General features: G+C 46.0%; 1 protein-coding gene across 2 annotated transcripts in view; it reads right to left on the reverse strand.

Annotated features, from left to right (window-relative positions):
• Window positions 1-20,569, reverse strand: part of ALDH1L2 (aldehyde dehydrogenase 1 family member L2) — a 244,522-nt gene that overhangs the window by 22,077 nt on the left and 201,876 nt on the right. For both annotated transcript variants that reach the window (XM_069229012.1, XM_069229011.1), the window contains one exon: window positions 16,460-16,625. In XM_069229012.1, coding sequence (XP_069085113.1) covers window positions 16,460-16,625 — 166 coding nt within the window. The remainder of the gene's footprint in view (window positions 1-16,459; window positions 16,626-20,569) is intronic.

The raw sequence follows: 20,569 nt of genomic DNA on the forward strand, positions 1-20,569 counted from the left end.
GGTTCTACTTTCTTAGAAGAAAAATTTAAAGCATTTGAGAATGGGGCCTGTCAGTCCTACCTCTTTCAAGTTATTGATCAGAAAATTATGTGCAACCATGTTAAAGGCAGCTGATAGGTCAGGTATGACCAGGCCTGCTGTGTCACCTTCGTACAAAACGTCTCTCAGGTTTTCAGGTGGCAGGATCAGCACTTTTTCAGTGCTCCTTCTAGAGCAAACTCTGAAATGCCAACTGTCCCAGATGTTATTTGTTTTTCAAGAAACAGTGAGAGGCATGTGGCCATAAAGAACAAGTAAAATAACAAGTAATGCATCAACACACAACTTCCTTAAAAACCCTTTAAGGTGTTTTTAATGTATGACAATTACGGTAGAAGTCACACTCGCTAGAACCCAATATTGCCTTTTCTGCACTAGGTTGATATTAGCAAGTGGCACTCAGCAGTGAAAGCTTGACATGACAGCTCTCTTTTGCATTACCAAAATAAATAATAAGGAGCAACCATAGACTTGTGAACAAGTATGACCTTTTGAATGTTGAATACATAATGTGTGCTACCAGCACGTTATTAGCACAGTTTGGTGAACCAGCTGTTGTTTGAAAAGGACACCTCCTTCCTCACAGCCAACGACAAGCAAAGCAATAAGCGATGAGCACATTGGGAACCTACTAGGTAAATATTTTTTAGAGGTGACAACCAGTGGGACCACAAGTGGATCCAGTGGAACAAAGCCACTCATAACTTTCTATGTCCTTTTCATATCTCTTGCCAACATTTTTACTTTTTGGCCCCGGGGGCCAGAGCATGAAAAATGGTGCACTATTCCTGTCTGCACTAAGTTCTAGCCTAATGAGGGTGTGCCTGATACAGACATGGACAGGGACAGTGAGACATATTACAAATAAAATGTGCTCTATCCACTCGAGGTGCAAACTTGGGCCTGCACTGGCTGGTGAGTATAAGACTTGACTGCTAAATTAGCAAACAACTTCCTAAAAGTTGAATAACAACCATTGTCAAACCATGCAAACATCTTTCTATTGGTGGGTCTTGCGTCTAAATTAGGGGTACAAGGAGAGACATGATTTGTAGTATGAGACAATCTCCCCAGTGAAATGAGGGCTATAATCTCACAATGGCATATTTTGAGTTGTTTGTGGTGAAGTTGGATGGTGAGAAATTGTTCTGCTGCATTAACAGCAGTGGAGTCAGTGGCAATGGAATTTGGGTTTTGAGTCATGGTATAAGCTCATTTCAGATAAAATGCAAGTCTTGATGAATGTCACCACCCTGGCCCTAGACAGGAGGTGGGTAAAGTCTGCAACATACATGGGAATAAAACTGATGTTGTGGATTGAGGACATTATCGAGCTAAACTTTGGTAACATAAATAAACATTCTATAGAGGTTTTTAACAAATGGAACAAGTTGCATTTGGGCTTGATTAGGAAGTGTAACCTTATAAAAATGGTTATTCTACCTCGATATCTCTACCTTTTTTGGTGTACACCTCTCTATCTACCAAAGGTTTTCTTCAATAAAATGAAAGCTAATTGGTAGAAATTCATGTGGGGCTAAAAGAAACCCTGTTAGTAGCATACAGCCTCTCCACTTACCCTGGGATAGAGGTGGCATGGCATGTCTCTAACAGCTTTACAGGTGTACTATTTTGATGCTTTCATCTCACAACTCACTATGTTCCTGGGTAGGGAACTATGGTCTATGGGTCTAATCTTACCCCAAGACTTGCCTGGGGGGGAGGGGGACAGCAAAGGAGGGGGGTGCAATGCTATTGTGCCATGTACAGGTGTTATCGATATTGTATACTTCAAAAGGACTAGATTCAAGACCCTGCAGACCTACCATCAAATCTGGACTTACCTTAAAAAACTATTTTCTGGCATCACCCTTTTTAATTATTATACCTATCTGGGCTTTAATCCGAACATGTCACTGCTGGTTCATCATAGCTTTCTTGAGTGATGGACAGACTCTAAACTTTTTCCTCTTGGAAAACTGCATGAGAGTGTTACACGTTTATCTTATGAGACCCTTCAGCAACTATTCGCTCTTCCCCGTGTGAGATTTGTGTGGTAGTGACAGCTTTGGTATTTTTTACTAAGTTTAAAAAGGGAAGAGTTATGCAGCTCCAGGAATATATATTTTTTTATTATTACATGAGAAGCCCTCATAAGGGTAATATTAGTTTGGCCTATAAAATTATTCTCTCAGCGGAGATTGAAGGGAGGGTTGATCTATTACATCTTAGGGCGGATAAGTGGAGTAGCTATCTAGAGCTCGAGGTGACTCGCGCTGATATCAAGATCATTAACACCTTTGCAGTGTACTGAATGTCTCTTAGGTTAAGATCCATCATTTTAAATGTATTAATAAGTTCTATTACACGCCGCACCATTTGCATATTATGAAGTTGAGATACAATGAGAAATGCTTCCAGTGTGGGGCGGATGGGGTTGGAGCTGTCCATATCTTTGCTGCATGTGTGATTATACAAAGTTATTGGGACTGTATTTTTAGGAAGCTCAATGGGACCTTTCTTGTTGATATTGCCTGAGATTCTAAGTTAATAATACTAGGGCATTCACCTCTGATCCCCACCTAACATCGCAGGGGTGTATTTTTTGCCATTTCTCTGGCCAGACTGGTGTTGGCGAGATATTGGTTGCTAAGGGAGGCTCCCAGCCCAAAGGTGTGGTGGCATGATTTTTTAAAGATCTGTTCTTTTGAAATGTCTATTGTAGACAATGACAAACGTAGAACTAGATTAAATCAGATTTGGGATCAACTCAGGGCGTGGATGGGTTTGGTTCTGGCTGGTCATGACAGGCTATCATTGTAATGTTTTGTATAATAGGGATTTTGTGACGACTTGCAATTCATGACGTGCTTTGCGCTTTATGCTCTCCCTTTAGGACAGTTGACCTCAATGATTTTGATAGTCCCAGGGCTTTGTTTGGTACTCTTTTTTGTTATGAATTTCTATATGGTGATGTTTTTCAAATTAACATATAATAAAAAAAAAAAGAGAAACTGTTATTTTTTTCTGCTGTTTGTTTGGTGGTGCCTGACAAGAGCTATCCACTACAAGACCAACTGGAATTGAAGATTGTGCTTTTCCAGTGTAAATAGAAGGAAATAAAATGTTAAATATGCAAGGAGTTTTGCTCAGTATATCAAGTCTGTCTTCTTTTTTGGCCTCTGTTGGAACCTCTTAGATTCTGCATAGCACTCCAACACTTTATACTGCTTTAGGTATGCATCGTAGGGAAAAATACCTATTACTAGAAAGTGGTATAAGCTACCACCTGCAAACATCTCTGCATTCAATTATTAGAATGTAAAAGCAAAGTTATAAAGAGGAGTAAGAATGTTTAGCATATTTAGGCCCAGATTTATGAAAGGATTGTGTTGCCCTGGTGTCACACTGGGTGATACAAGGGCAATACAATCCTTAAGTGAAATTTGCCAAGCCATGCAACGCTACCTTGAATGGCCCTGCGTGGCTTGGTAAATCTTAAGTAAAGCAAGGCAGTACAAGGCGCTGCCTTGCATTCCTCTGCACCAGGAAGGCATTACATAGGTGGAGAGTGGGTGTTCCCAGGCATCCACCCATGTATTTTGGTGCATTCTAAGATTTACCAAGGCCAGTAAACTTCAGACAAGTGTACGCCCTCCTGATAGAAGTGCAATTTTTAATCTTTCTAAGTGTATATATGTATGGCGCAGTCTTGCCCTCTACATTTGACTCAGCGTCGCATCTTGATAAATCTGCTCTCTTAGGGTCTTGAGTACAATTTTGTGTGATTAGTAAATTTAGGATATTTAGAGCCTGATACATAGGTGTGTAAAAAAAGTTCTGTATCACAGTTTCATAGCTCCTGCTTTAGAGGCTCAGGATCTGCATAGATTTAAACTTGAACATGGAAACTCCCAATGAGGGTTTGAAGTGGGAAAGGAGTGTCATAGGAAAATTGCCAGAATACTTACAATCTCAAAAGCATGTGGACTTTGACATACATGGGGGGCCGGGGAGGCATGGCCAAGATGGCAGCGATGTTGGACGCTCTGTAACGACCCCACAATAATCCTGCATAATCCTGTGCATTCAACAGTGATCGCGTCCGTAAATTGGAGGAGAGGCACTGACATGGGCCGCCAGGAGGTGTTGCCCTGACTCCCGGCCAAATCCGCAAGAACGGAGGATCAACCGATGGTGGTGCGGCCCGCTATTGGGTGAAATCAGCGGCTCCAGAGCAAAACTCTCGTATTGCTGATATCCAGAGGAACAGCAGCACTGGAAGACAGGGGCACCGGATAAAGCAGACTCTTGGGACGTCGGATGAACAACAGCCTCCCAGGTGGCTGGCCTGTGGGAGAGACGGCCGCTGGTTGTGCAGGGAGTGGCAGAGCATGGGCCGGGCCTCGTGTACAGTTGCAGCAGAAAGTCAGCGTGGGCAGCAGTACAAGTGGAGAGGCCCTTACTGGCACCACTCCGGTTCGAATGGATCGGCACTGAGGGCTGGCCACAGTAAGGGGTTAGGCCGATCTGCTGGATGCTCGAGCTGGCCTTCCCACGTACAAGGACGGAAAGACAGGGGGGGCCAGGAAGCGGAGGAACAGACCTGCGCTGGGCACCCAGGAAAAGGTAACGGTACAGTCATTGGGGTGGGCTTGTCTGGGCTGCTGGCTGGCTGAGACGACCTCCGTTGGCGCAAAGACAGGAAGACATTGGAGACCGGGGGCAATGGAGAAGACCGGTGCCTGGGGCCTAGGAAAAGGAAAAGGTGTGGGCATCTGGGCCTCTCTGGGCGCTCCCTCTGCCCCATGAGGAACCGTGAGGGGTGCGGTGTGGGCCCTTGAGAACTGTGAGGAGGTGCATCTGGGGCTGGCATCGGGGCAGGCGAGCAAATCCATCGGCCACCCTCCCGCTTTCCCCCCTTGGAGGCTTACACAGCGCAGTTCTGACTGCGGTGGGACTCCCCTCTCTCTCCGCCCAATACCCCGATGCAGTGGACAACACAGGGATCAGTCCTGAGACGTTGGGGCAATGTTTAGCCCCAGGGTGTGGCCAGGGATCCTCTGAGGAAAGATAGACCGCTAACTGTCAGTGGGATAGGAGCACGGATATTGGGGAGACCCCCAGTGGAGATCCACCAGTGCAAAGACTTACACCCCAAAGGGAAAGGGAGAAGGCAGTGGGGAGGCAGGGATCCCAGCATTGAGTCAAGGAGGCCCATTATGTATGGTGCATAACTGCTCTCATGGTCTAGCTACTTTCTCCCTGGCACACTCATCCCCATGCCTAGTGATAAGAAATCAGAACGAAGCCGAGGAGTAATACTTACCAGAGAACCCCTCGTACATCATCGGGCGGACAGTCGAGTCACCCTAGGTTGGACGCTTTCGCCTTCCGGGGACTGGCACGCAGGCCTGGGAGGGGGTGGAGGTGGAGGTGGAGGTGGGAGGGTGGCTGGGGGGCAGGGGGTGAGGGAGAGGCTGGAAGCACAAGGACCTGCTGACCTACCATTACCTATCTACTCAAGCTCCCTCACCCAGATCTGCAGGCAGAGAAAGCTCAGCACCATAACCCCAGCACATCAAAGCCAATCCCGAAACAAAAGGAAACCCGATAAGTGAGAGTGGAGCTTGGGGACCCGTGGGACATAGACAGCAAAGAATAGTCCCTGCACTTGAACTCTCAAGAAGCGTCCACAAGGCGGGGGAAAGTAGCGGACCCATTAGACACAAAGTTGATAATTACTGGTGACAGCTGCATCAGCCTCTGGGTAATTTCTGGACAACTAGGTGCTATGACAAAAGACAAGGACCAGCGCCCCATGCCAGCTAAAAGTAGACAAATACGCCAGAGTAAACTCTACAGCTGCAGGCAAAGGTGGGCAACCACCCACGTCGGCTGGTCCAGACAACGCTGTGCTGATGCAGGCCATAGAGTCCTCCCGGGTGGCCCTGGAGGGAGAGATGGGCGAAGTCAGATCAGAGTTTTCCCTCAGCCGGCAAGACCTGAGACAAGGATGTGACGAGGCGCCTGAAAGATGTGGAAAGCAGATCCAGGAGAAACAACCTACACTTTGTGGGATTTTGAGAGGGAGCAGAAGGCTCCATCACAGGGAAATTTCTGGGGGAATGGCTCAGTCAAACGTTCCCTATGGAGAAATTCTCTCCGGTTTGTGATCGAACGTGCCCACCACGCAGTGAGCAACAGGCTGTCAACCGGAGCCCCCGCAGAGACCAGTTATAGCAAGTTTTTTAAACTACCAAAACAGAGAACTAATCCTTTCTGAAGCCAGGAAATTGAAGGAGGTGCGATATGAAAGCTCAGAGATACAAATATTCCTGGACTATATGCGAGAAGTTCAGTGTCAACGGCGCACCATTGATGTGGTGAAAGCCAAGCTGCGTGTCCTCCAACTGCAGTACATGCTCCTTTTCCCTGACAAATTAAAAGTCCTCTTCCAAGGCAAGGCCCAATTTTTCCTGGAGGAAGCCTGGGAGTGGCTAGAGGAAAGGCCAAGGCTGACCAACAACGAGACACAGAAAAGAGCAGAGCCAGCGCGAACACATAAGAGGCACCCACCCCAAAGAGCACCAGCTACCTCAAAATAAGGGACACAGTTCTTCCAGACAGCAGAGGCCTTCCAGATGCCAGAAGTCTCGATCCTTGATACTACCTGTCACGCGATCCTAACACTCAGAAAAGAGTGCTATTATTGCAACGAAGAGAAGTAAAGCGACTTGCCTACCAGCCACACCAGTGGGTGGTACACCCAGAACAGAGGGTGCCGGGACCCAGGACTCTTTGCATCCACTGGCATCTGCCATAGCTCACATGGAGGAAGGATCGCAGACCCCAAAGCTTCACCACCTGCTGGAAATGACTTTGCCTGAGTGGAGTCAACACTGATCATTGTCATGTAATTAAATTTGGGGTGCCGAACTACAATAGCACGCCCACCTCCCCTGCCACATCAGCTTGGGGCACAGCTACTGAACTAACACCAATCACATCAGACACTGAGCTGCTGCCCTATGGAGTTCTGAGTTTTTCCAAGTTGAAATAAGTTTTAGCTTGTGGTAACTACAAATGGGGGGTGGGATTACAGTCCTCTTCAGCCTATCTGTGGAACAGTTTATTGGTGGGGAATAATGAAGTATGCAGAGAAAAGTGGGGGGTGGGGAGTTGGAGGGTAGTGTGTCAACATTTTCAAAAAGTTTAGAAAAATGGGGCAGTAACAGTACAGAGTACATTACAATGCAATGGTAAGTCACATAGGAGTCTGCATGTCAAGAAAGCTTATGCCATGATCTGCAGGTCTCAGGTCCACATAGACAATGGGTGATAACAGCAGATACACTGAGTTATTCTGGAATGTTAATGGATTAGCCAACAAAATTAAATGGGGACTTACAATGACATACATTAAAAGACACAAACCTATCTCAGGGGCTCGCACTGTAGCTTTATTGGTAGAAGCACCTATTCTGTATTAGCAAAATCAGGCTTCACTAATGGAACTAGTGGGGGTAGCGATCTTAATTAGGAAATCACCCCCTTTTCACATAGACAAGATCTGGAGAGACCCCAATGGTGCATATGTAGCTGTCAAAGGACGTTGGGGGTAGGCAGGAGATGACATTAATGTGTGTCTGTTCTCCGCCCCGCCTACAAACACAGACATACACTAAGGTGGCAGGGATCCTATTAGAATCTAGATCTCCCATTCCTTTAATAGGGGGAGACTTCAATGATGTAATCGATCCAGAGAAAGATTGTTTGCAATGCATTAAAACATCGATACGAGAGGCTCTTCTGGCCGATCTTGTGGTTTCACTGGGACTGTTGGGCCTTTGATGCCGCCACCACCCTGAGAGTAAACAATACTTATAATTTCCGGGGCCCACAGGGTCTTCTCCTGGTTGGATTACATACTGGCTCCAGCAGGTGAAGTGACAGTGGTGGGGAAGGCTGAATACTTAGCGAGAGGGCTGTCTGATCACTCTCCCTTATGGCTAGCAATCGGAACTAGACCCCACAGAGAGAAGAATTGTTGGAGACTAAATGCCTGTGAGTTAAAGGATGAGAAAGTAACACAGGCACTGAGGTTCAAGTCAGAATTATACCTTAAGAAAAACAAAGACTCAGTGACCCTGGTAATCATGATTTGGGAAGCTCACAAGGCATTGCTTACAGACAGGGCCCAAAACATGATAGCTAACAAGAAAAAATGGGAGAGGCTGGAAATGGAGTCACTGCAACAGCAACTACTCGACCTGCAAAGAGGGCCCGGGGCAACTGTAGACTTGCACACCCAGCGCAGAATCCTGCTCCTGAGAAGGGAATATCGTGCGCTAGCACACCAAGAGGCAAAGTCCCAAGACTTAATGATGCGGCACCGCCTGTATGAAGCTGGAGATAAAGCAGGCAAACTGTTAGCTTGGTTGGGGAAGCACAAAATGGAAGCACGCTGGGTACATACTATTAACGAGGGCACTGGCGAAAGTCATAATACTGACCCTGAGATTACTAATGAATTCGCAATGTTCTATAAGGAACCTGATCGCATGCACATGTCCACAGACACATTCCTAACAGAAAACTATTTAGAAAGGGATACACATGCCACACCTGTCAGCAGAAGACTATGACTCCCTAGAAAGGGGGATAGATCTATCAGAAATCAAAGTGGCCATCGTCGCAATGCAGACAGTAAAGACACCCGGACTGAATGGTCTCCCAGAAGGGATCCTTAAGAAAAATGCTGACATCCTCAGCCCCTATCCTCTTAATATGTTTCAGGGGACCAAAGAGAAAGGTATGCTTCCATGGGACCTTTGGAGGGCCACAATATTTCTGATTCTGAAGGCCAGAAGGCCCTCCCCCGAATGTAACTCTTACCGTCCGATCTCATTTTTAAACATCGAGACGAAGATCCCTGTGCACTTTTAGTGGCAGTTATAACATCACTAATCCACCAGGACCAGACGGGTTTTATGCCGAAGAGGTCAACAAGGTTTAATCTCCTTAGGCTCCTCAACTGGATTGATGATGTGCGGGTAAGGGTAGACCCTCCCCTACTGTTGACCCTAGATGCCATTTGATACAGTCCACTGGCCGTTCAACGGTGGAAAGGTTTGAATTCAGGCACATTGTTAGGGGTGGTCTGCACTGTGTTACACAAACCTTATTGCCACGGTCCGTGTAAATGGGCAGCAGTTGGTAAAATTCCCCATTGAAAGTGTGGTGTCCTCTTTCACCACTACTGTTTGCTCTCACGATTAAACCTCTGGACTGTGTCATCCGCTAATATCCAGCTATCTCTGGCTCCGACATACGGAGGGGAAGGAGAGAGTGAGAAGATATCGCTCTATGCAGACGACATCCTCCTGTACGTCACCTGACCAAGAGCCACGCTTGCCCAGATCCTGAAAACTTTGGAGGAATATGGTACCTACGCCGGTTATAGAATTAACTGGTCTAGATCGAGTTTTAACCAAGCAGGAGGCATCCCTGAGCATCTAGAACCACTAAATAACCTACAAATTAACAAAGAGGGTTTCACTTATCTGGGGATTTACGTGACACTTGACCGAGGGAGATGTATAGAACAGAATATCCTGAAAGTCCTGGCCGAGCTCCATAAAGACATAGAACGATTGGGAAAACTCCTGTTAACATTATTTGGCAGAGCAGCAATGTACAAAATGATCTCCCTCCCGAAACTGCTATATTTCCTCCAGAACACTTACAGGCGGGTACCTGATGACATCTTTAATAGACTAGAAGGGGAACTCCGTAAATTACTATGGGAAGGCAAACATCCTAGGGTGTTATTGAGCAGCGCACCTCATCTCCATTAACGACTGGCAACAAGCACCAGGGGACCATACCACATACCTGTTGGAGAGAAGTCAATTTGTGAGTAAATCACACTTACATTTCCTCTATGGAGGAAAGGGGATGCAGAAACTCCTGCTGCCTACGCAACTGACAGTAGAGACCTGGAGAAAAGTGGGGAAAAAGATGGGCTGGCTCATGAAGCTCACGCAAGAGACCCACCTATGGGAGGGTACCCACCTGAGAGAATTGGGGAAAATCCAGGTATTCAGGGCATGGGATACAATAGGGATCTCCGGACTAGGGGACTAGATAAAAGAGGGGAAACTCAAGACCTTTGCCACCTTACAAGAGGAATATCACCTCTCCCATACACAACAGTACCAATACACACAGCTGGTCACTGCATGGCAGGCACAGAAGCTAGACTTAATAGAACTTCCTGACTATGCCCCCCTGGAGGGTAGGATCCTAATGAGACAGATTGACAAGAAAGCAATCTCTTGGACTTATAAAACGTTGAACAACAACATACCTGACATGTTAAGACAGCTGAGAGGGAGGTGGGAAGAGGACCTGGGATCCCTGAATGACACCGATTGGGTGGCTGGCCTCATGCACCCATACAAAGTGGCCATATGAATCCGGGTGCGGCTTATACAATTTAAAATCCTACATAGCCTCTATTACTATAGGGCATGACTTTATAGAATTGGGAGGGGCCTTATCACCAGACTGTGTAAGAAGTGGGTCAGAGAGGGGCATTTTCATACATACTCTGTGGGCATGCCCACTCATTCAAACCTATTGGTCCATCATCCTGGGAGAACATGGGGAGATACTTGAAGTGCAGATTCCGGCCAACCCTAGCTATGGGATGTTGGACCTACCGACAGAGGTAGACATGCTGTGCCCAAAGCTCCTCTGCAGTAACCTAGGCCTGGTGGTGGGCAAGAGGGATGTGGCGAAATACTGGGGGGCCCCCAAGACTCCCACTATGAGGGAATAGAACTCAGGGATGGACCTCTACATGATGGCAGAAAAAGTAACATATCAAGCCTGAGATTGCCCAAGGAAAAGTTTTAAGATCTGGGGTCCCTGGAGGACTTACTATGGCATATAGGTTGCATAAGAATGGGACAATAAACACACTCTGTGCTGTAACTGGGCGAGTGGGGCTGTGAGCGTGATCCCCCTGGCAACAAAGGATCCAGTTCAATTGTTAAGTGGCTATGCTATACCTGTATGACTTATCTCTGTAATGATTTGGCAGTGACCCCTGACCTCCCTTAAGGCCAGGAACGACTCCTCGTGTTGGGCAGACCCTCCATTCTGCCCCAGTGTCCCTGACCCCCTCCTGCTGTCTCGCTGCTGCTGTTGTTCTGGTAAGGAGTATCTAATACTCGCTGCACCTGCCCTGTATTTCGTTGCCTGCACATCAAATTTCGTTTCAGACCTGTGATTCTTGCATTTGTGCCCTTTTCTGTGTCCCGCTTCGTTTTCTGTGCCGTTCTTGCTGTCTTGCTTCTCCTCCGGCTCTTGCCGGTTGCCCGGCCCTGCCGCTGTGTCCCCTGCGTCCCTGCCCCCCTTGCACTCCCATTGGTCCACCCCTCTCTCCTCCCTCCCACCTCCCCTTCTTAAAGGCTGCCGCTGCGCGGCCATGCCGCTGCCCGTCTGCGCCCGTCTGCGCCTGGACCATGCCCAGCACCAGGACCCCTGGTCCCCAAGACCTCCACGCACTCAACACCGGACGAGCACACACCTGCTTCCTGGCCTCCCCTGAGCACACCCAGGGGCCCTTCACCTGCCGGAACTGCGGCCTCACCAGCCTCGAAATCGCCAAACTTCCAGCTGAACCTGACCGCAACTACCTCTGATGTATCCTACTACACACCCGCTCCGCACGCAAACACGCCATCGAACTCTGTGACCTGCTTGACACCTCCACCCCAGACGTCGCCTTCCTGACGGAGACCTGGATGAACGCCTCCTCGGCCCCAGACATCGCCATAGTACTTCTGGATGGCTACAAGATCACTCGCAGGGATCGCACCAATGGAGTTGGAGGCGGAATCACCATCGTCCACAAGAACACCATCAGGGTCACGACCTGTACCGACGACACCCTCAGCACCGCCGAACACCTGCACTTCCAGATCCACACCAACCCCAACACCACCCTCAGAGGAACCCTCATCTACAGATCCCCGGGAACACGGCCTCAGTTCTGCGACTCCATCATTGACCTCGTCAGCAGGCACGCCCAAGCCTCCGCCAACTACATCCTCCTCGGCGACCTGAACTTCCACCTAGAGAATAACAACAACCCCAACTCCACCACCCTAATCTACAACCTCTCCACCCTCGGACTCAGACAACTCGCCACTACTCCAACACACTCCGCTGGCCACAAGCTGGACCCCGTCTTCTCCGCCAGCCCCCACGTCACCGTCAGCCACACCACCGAACTCCCATGGACCGACCACCGCTGCATCCACTTCACCTTCCAGAAACCCACCACGCACCACTGCACCCAATTGATCCCCCACCTCAGCCAAGACCAACTGAACACCAGCCTCGCCCGAAAACCACCCATCGAACTGACCTAGCTGCTTGCAACCTCTGGCGCTGGATCGACAAATGCGCCAACAAACTCGCCCCGCTCAATAAACTTTCCAACAGAAGTGGCAACAAGAGAGCCAGCTGGTTCACCTCGAACCTTCGAGCCTCCAAGCAAACCTGCCGGAAACTGGAGAGAAACTGGCTCCTCGAACAGACACCGGACAACCATGCTGCCTTCAAGAACGCCATCCGCAATAACCATCATCTCATCAGATCTGCCAAAAAAACCTCCTTCAAAGACCGCCTGGACCTCCGCGAAGTCATCAACATCTCCTTCAAGACCGCGACCTACCCCGAGAGCTGGAAGCATGCTGAGATCAAACCCTTACTCAAGAAACCCATGGCGGACCGAGAGACCTCAAGAATTTCCGTCCCATCTCCCAGCTCCATTGCTGGCCAAGGTCATCGACAAGATCCTCAACAGACAACTGACCCACTACCTCGAAGAAAACAACATCCTGGATCCATTGCAGTCAGGGTTCTGGCAGGAACCACAGTACCGAAACCGCCCTCATCACCGCCACCGACGACATCAGGGCCCTGCTTGACAACGGCGAAACCACAGCCCTCATCCTCCTGGACCTCTTGGCCGCATTCGACACCATCTGCCACCGCATCCTACGCACACGCCTCCACAATGCAGGGATCCGGGACAAAGCTCGAGAGTGGACCACCTCCTTCCTCTACGGCAGAACCCAGAGCCCACGTCACCCGGCTACACAACCTCAACATCATCTCCTACGCAGATGACACCCAACTGATCCTCTCCCTCACCAAGGACGCCCTCACCGCCAAATCCAACCTCCATGAAGAAATGAAGACTGTCGCCGAATAGGAACAGCAAACTGAAGTTGAACTCAGATAAGACCTCGGTGCCAACCCTTCAGCCTGGGACGACTCCTGGTGGCCGACCGCTCTGGGAGCAGCCCCAACATCCACCAACCAAGTACGCATTCTGTGCGTCATCCTCAACTCAACACTCTCCATGACCAAGCAAGTCAGTGCCGTCTCCTCATCCTGCTTCAACACCCTCCGCAAGATCTACAGATGATCCACACAGATACAAGAAGAACAGTCACCCAAGCCCTCGACAGCAGTCAACTTGACTACGGAAACGCCCTCTACACACGACCCCCGGCCAAACTCCTCAAAGGACTGCAACGCATACAAAACGTCTCCGCACGCCTGATCCTCGATGCCCACAGCCACATCACTCGCCTTCTAAGAGACCTACACTGGCTCCCCGTCAACAAAAGGATAACCTTCAAGCTCCTCACCCACGCACACAAGGCGCTCCACAACACCGGTCCAGCCTACTTCAACAGACGACTCACCTTCTACACCCCATTCCGCCAACTCCGCTCAGCCGACCTTGCCCTCGCCACCGTCCCCTGCATCCGAAGAACGACTACCGGAGGCAGATCCTTCTCCCACCTCGCTGCCAAGACCTGGAACACCCTTCCCTTGCCCCTACGACAGACCAAAGACCTGCTGACTTTCAGGAAGTGACTCAAGACCTGGCTCCTGGCTGTTTGAGCAGTAGCAGCACCCCCCCACCAGTGCCTTGAGACTCTCGCGGGTGGTAGTGCGCTCTACAAATACACTGATTGATTGATTGATTGACTGGCATGACATTGTTATTGCTGGCTTCCGGCCCGATGGGGCATGTTGTTGTGTTTGAGTAAAATGCAAATAAAAAGATTTCTTTACTAAAAACAAGAAAACTTTGCATGGCCTTCCCATTATATGTAAGTTGGAGTAAGTGTATTTGCAAATAAGGGAGCGGAGGAAACACCCCCAATTTTTCAGAGGTAAGAAAGAATTTGTTTCTCCCAAGAGAAGAGATTTATGTGGTTATGGATAATTTCAGTCCCACATCGGACTCCAACAGAAGTGACTTCAGCATACCAACATCAAGACTTAGGTGGGCTCTTTGGTCCTGTTTCGGGTGGGAGGTTATTGGGCCTGAATGACTTGCCTGGTGGCGTCAAGAAGATCCAGCGCCAACCCAGCTCTTGAGGAAACAAGAGGAAAGTAACTGGTATCTCCCCCAACACCTCTAGAGTTGTAGCTGCCCTCCACTTATCAGAGTTGGCTAGGGAACACTGAAACCTGCAGGCTGAGAGTATGCTTCTTTTCATAAGACTATGTGATATGCATTTTTTTAGTTCTGTGTTTATAACCACACATCACCTTCCAGGGTAAGAACTGGGCAGCTCTGCCCTGAGAACCAAGTACTGAAAGGGTTTTGTTGGTGAGCGGTTTTTGGTCCATTAATAATTGAAATGACTCCAGTTGTCAGAATAGGAGCCCAGTAGCCCCGTTTGCTCTCTGGCCCTTGAACCAGTTCTAATAACCTGATTTGGATCAGATATTAAATTAGAGTTGAAAATGTTCCACAATTTAGGTTCTTGGCTACCAAGAGATCAACATGGTTCATCCTTTTGAAGGAAAGCTGGTTAATCAGCTGAATGGAAGCTAAATGTAGGTCCCTGGTTAATGCACAGGGAAGTGCCAGTTTCAGTAAATGTCTTGGTTCTTTGTCCCAGTATGCTTTTTGTATGGAGCAGAGCACCTTGAATTTGATCCATGTGTCAACAATGAGCGTACTCAAGCATTAAACATGAATAGAAAATCAATTCTGTGCGTCTAGGCCATTGTTACATTGGGAACATGAGACCACTGAAGTACTTTTTCTTTGTTACAATACCCTTCTCCTATTTTTCAGCCTGGACATGGAACATGCTCCCACTCAACCTCAGACAGGCCGCATCGCTGAAGCAGTTCACGAAGGACCTCAAGACCTGGCTCTTCGAGTGAACAGCATGCCCGCAACAAGATTGAGAGCAGGTAAAATGGGGAAATGCAAAAGAGACAAGCCCAGATGTGATGCCATCACATGATGTAGATCATGCAGGGTTTCTTTTTATAGCACTTTACCTCGAGAGGCAAAATCCCTTGTCTAGCCTTGGTTCCACTGCCCTCTGCAACAATGTGTAGGCAGTGATATAAACATTCTCAATTGTCTGCCTTATAGTAAACAGATACCAGCAGCATGAGCAACACTTTTCTTTGGGTTGAGAACTGCAGAGGAAATTGTACATGGTACTTTAAAAATGGACTGCAAGGGTTTACTGGACAGAGAGACTAAGGTCTTTTGGAAACACAGTAGGGGGGGACACAAAATAAACACTGAGGCAGCATGTTTTCTATAACATTGTTCTAGATGTTTTGTGCCTTCAATGTGTCTTGTCTCTCAAATTGTTCTTTTTATCCAGTTTCTGAATAAGAAGGTAAATAAAAGCCACAGATCCCTTGTCAAAAATGCTACATAAAATCATGTGAACCCAAGGTGACTGTGTTAGGGGACAAACAAGAGCAAAGACAAGCCCTGGAAAATAACAATCCCCCTTGTGTAGCTCCACAGTTTGGCTTAGATGAGGATGATCCCCGAAAGACTGACACCAGGCACCTCTAACCAAGACAATAAACCATACTGTGGTGAACTGCACCAGGACCTATACAAGGCAACAAGTAAGGTGCCGTTATAGCTTTCACTTTTCTGCCATCATTCAGGAGTATCCTTATTCTGGTTAGGAAGGAACTCCTTCTGTTAACCACTGGTGACGTGAGTTGCCAATCCATGAAGTAACAGGCTTAGTAGTGCCTACATATCAATATGCAGATACAGAGTTGCCAATCCGGGCATGTCTGATGCCTGAAGATAATCTAAATTTAATGGAAATATACCATACTTACTCCTTTACCTATGACATTAGTGCATTCTTAGATAAAGCTCTCTATTCCAAGCAGCGTATACAATATTGGTCTGGTATTTAAGTGTGACCTTTGGTTTGGGTTTGTGTGCCCAGTATCATGAGAAGTCAGTTCCACAAAACCAAACTTATACCCTCCTCTCTATATGTCTGGATGGCTAATTATTATAACATGCTGTTCTCACCAGGTCTAGGTAATTGTCTTCCTCCATACACCAGTGTAGCACCTTCCTTCACACCAATTTCGCAGTACTCAAGCAATTTTTCCAAGTGTGCTTTGTGATTCTGTGGGCCATGATCCGTTGATCGGTCCAGTGGGTCACCAATTTTCATCTTTTTGATCTCTTCAACCTATATATAAATCAGACACAAAATTATAATACACATGATTCAACAGCTAGATTGTTGCAGGTGAGACTTGATTAAAATCTGGCACTATATGTATATTACTTTTTGGCTGTATATTTATGCTGGTGGCTCACACACTCAAAATTGGAAAATATGTACTCTACATATATGAAATAAAGATCTTTGTTTGCTTTAGAGTCAGTTGATGGATGATGTATCTTACTTTTTCAAGTAAAGATAATTTTGGAAGGAACCAGCCATTTGTACTAAATCTTGTTATTAATATGTACATTTTTTTTTCATAGTTTCATATGACTTCTGACGTGTAACTTGAGTGGTGGCCTGGAACAGCTTGTATCCCACACTATAGATAAATGGTATAGATAGTCAGAAGCTCATCAGCAGCACCAACCAGGCGAGTTTTGCGTGGTCACTTTTCTGTTATATATATCATTATAACATATGGGTGGAATGGATTGCTATTTCCTCAACAGGTGAATGCTAATAATGAATAGTAAAAGTGATTGTAGCTACTGTTTGAGATCTTATTAAGATGAAGAATAAATATCTGATTAAAACAGTTCCTAAATTCGGATGCCACAATAAAAACACAGTTTTGGCAAACCAAAAACCAAAAAACCAAGCAAATTGTGTACAAATGTGTCTCCGCTAGACTATTTTTACACTGCTTTGAAACAATGTGTATACTATTGTATGAAATGCACATAAAATAAAAAACATTTAGATCCTACTTAGTCTGTTTTTCTCTTGAAGGGACAAACAATAAATGTGTCTTCACAAACAGAGCAACTGCTATTTGCATTTCTATGATCCCTTCAAGATACAATGTAACGTTTTTTAATCTGACCCAGCTTTAAGGTAACCAACAAGACTTACACAGCTGGGAGAGTTAGAGGATGAACTTCATCCTCCAGTGTTCAGGAGCAAAACCTTCAAAACTCATGTTGGTATTGGCAACAGGTAGATTCATCTACTGTTTGATTAAGAAAGGGTGGTGTCAAAATACTAGCTGTTCAATAATTCGACACTTACTGAAAGACACACAATTCCATCTCCACTTACGAGTGAGGGTATGGCTAAAGAGTAAGGACTGGATTTCTGAAGAGTAAATCTTCCTTGCTCAGGGTGGGAATTAATAATTGAAAATGTATATATTATAAATGGGATGTTCATGAATCACTTTCGACATAGCTAGAAAGATTTAAAAAGGTAGGAAAGGAATAAGGGATTCAAAATCTGAATGCTACATAAAAGTGTTTCCTGAGGAGTCCTAGCACTTGCAAATTTAGAACATGGCTATATTTTGGAGGTATGTCAACATAAGACACTGTGATTCCACTCACATTTATGGAGTCTATAAACATCTGCTTATTCTATCTGCCTCCAGGTCCCTCTAAACAAGGGGAATTGCAACTAGTAAGAGTAAGCTGTTCATAGGCCACTGACAGGGAACAATGGTCAACAATCAAAAAAAGAAAAAAAGATGGGCATGGGTGCTCTATTCATGCTTAGAAGTAATATTGAGCATTATGGCTTTTCTAAGCCTTGATCACATTCCACCTGCAACAGCAGAAGAAAGATTTTCAGAGCTAGAAGGCCTGCCCCTCTCCATAAGCATATTTACCTGGAACGTCCTGTACTCCTCTGAATAGAGGCTTAGATGGTTGAAGGGGAGAAAGAGAGTATTGGCAGTTTCATATTCATATTACTTTTCAGGATTTCAGGATGGGAAAGCAATATTCTTGGGGGTCAGGAGAAAAAAGAGGTGGCAGAATATCTGCTTTAAATGAATCCAAAATCCATTAAATAGAGGACACATCATTTACATGTGCACTGACTGGCCCATGCCTACTCTGGATTTACCCTATAACCATTTCTTCAGCCTATATTTGTTCTTTATATTTTTCAACACAGTCAACAGAAGGGGCTCCAGAAGGGCTGTCAAAGAGTGAAGGAGATTCTGCAGGCTGGGTGCAAACACCGTTAACCGCACACAGGTCCATTTTGGAACAGCGACAGATTCCCAAAAATCAAGGTGCGTGCAGCATAGGAGATGCTGCAGAAATTGAAAAAGCGATCAAATGCAAAAGAATAAAACATTTACACGCCATAAAGAAATCACCCAGAAACCAGTATCAGTATTGGTGTGGTAAGAAAAAGAGCATGATGCTGATTCTAGTAATGCCCATTCACTATACAGAGGCATGGTCAAGCAAAGCGGGGACGGACACGCTTGTCCTCTAGCCTCTTATTTTTTATAAGGATCATGAATCAGCTTTCTGCCTTGATACAAAGTGGCATTTTACTTGAATTAGGAATAGATGAGAGGTAAACATGAGAATACACTTCATAACAATATGGATTAATTAAATTCAGAGGTTTCACATGAAAAAGGAAAATTAGAGGTCTGCCTTCCTTCGTACATATATGCCATTTTTATTTCTTGCCTCAGATGGCCATTGTTGTCTGTAGGCAGACCTCTTCTTTCCAACACATTACACATACTTACAATTGGCTGGGTTTTGCTATGATTCTTTTAGATTTGATTAGGCTAACGGGCTGATGTAGTTTGAGACATTTGTTTGTATGGACAAGGGATAGCCTCCCAAAAAATACTTTTTATTGACTCATCATTGTTTAGTGGTAGCTTTAGTGCTGGCCTCGCCAGCTCTTTTCTCATTACTTATATGTCCACTGCACTGATTTGCATACATGCCAACATTTCTGAAGAGTTAAGTGGGTTATTGAGAAATAAAATATGGAGAAGTGAATTTTTCCATTAATTTCCATTGGAGTGGTGGAAGTTTAAAGGTGAAATAAAGCCATTTTGCACTACAAATTGTTAATCTCCCACTTACATCTAGAGTGTTGGCATGTGTGGATATGGACCACTGTAAGGCCAAAGCATAGACTACTGCAGCAGTGCATGTACTCAGGCACTCACTTATTTTAATGGTATCCCTCCATCTTACTAGTCTCTAGAAGCATTTCATTGAAAGACATCCTTCTGCTTTCAGATGAGCAGTAAACCACTTTTGCCAAACCTTCCTCTGATATATTTAAAGTCCTATGAATTTTTTGGGAAGGATTAGAAATTTCCCTCTATATTACACTTAGCTAATGGACTTTAGTGGTTTTAGGTCTCACCTGCAAGCAGCCTGGATATGTCTCACCTACAAGCATCTTTAGCTGTCTGTTGTAAAAAAAAAAAACATAAGGTCTGATTTCGATTTCAGCCGAGTGGTTACTCCGTCACAACGGTGACGGATATCCCATCTGCCAAATATAAGTCCCACAGAATATAATTGGATTTATATTTTGGCGGATGAGCTATCTGTCGATGTTGTGAAGGAACAACCCGTTCGGCGAGTCTAAATCAGGCCTATATTGTCTACAGCACAATGTACATAAGGGTGCTTTAGGTCAGCACCTTGATCATGGTTTGATTGCTTTCTTGCCTACATCACTTCCCTGCTTCTTAACTAATACCTTTCCTCCCTAGTCCTGCAGTTGTCCTGCCCCAGGAGCACTTCCTATGTGTTGTTTCTGATTGGATGATTTGTATAAAAAAAAAGAAAAATTGCAGGATAGTGCACGCATCGGAGGTAATCTTAGAATGATTTTGTTATGCTTTAGAAAGAATCATTTCACAACGTCCATATCATGCATCCACACACTTGGGTGACCATCTTGGAATGGGTATACCCATAAACATGGCCAAAACATATGAGCATTGGCAAAGTTTGCTAATGCTAGTTTTATTTTACACTGAGCATGCCATGGGACTGCATGAGTTTCCAGTGGCAGCCGCTGCCAAGAAGGACAGGAGGGGCAGCACGTAGAGTGGGGGGTGGGGTTTAAAAAAAAATAAAAAAAGTAAAAAAAAGAAATATATTTATAGATATATATGTATATATATGTATATA

Source organism: Pleurodeles waltl, chromosome 4_1 (assembly GCF_031143425.1).
Source record: "Pleurodeles waltl isolate 20211129_DDA chromosome 4_1, aPleWal1.hap1.20221129, whole genome shotgun sequence".
Lineage (NCBI taxonomy): Eukaryota > Metazoa > Chordata > Amphibia > Caudata > Salamandridae > Pleurodeles > Pleurodeles waltl.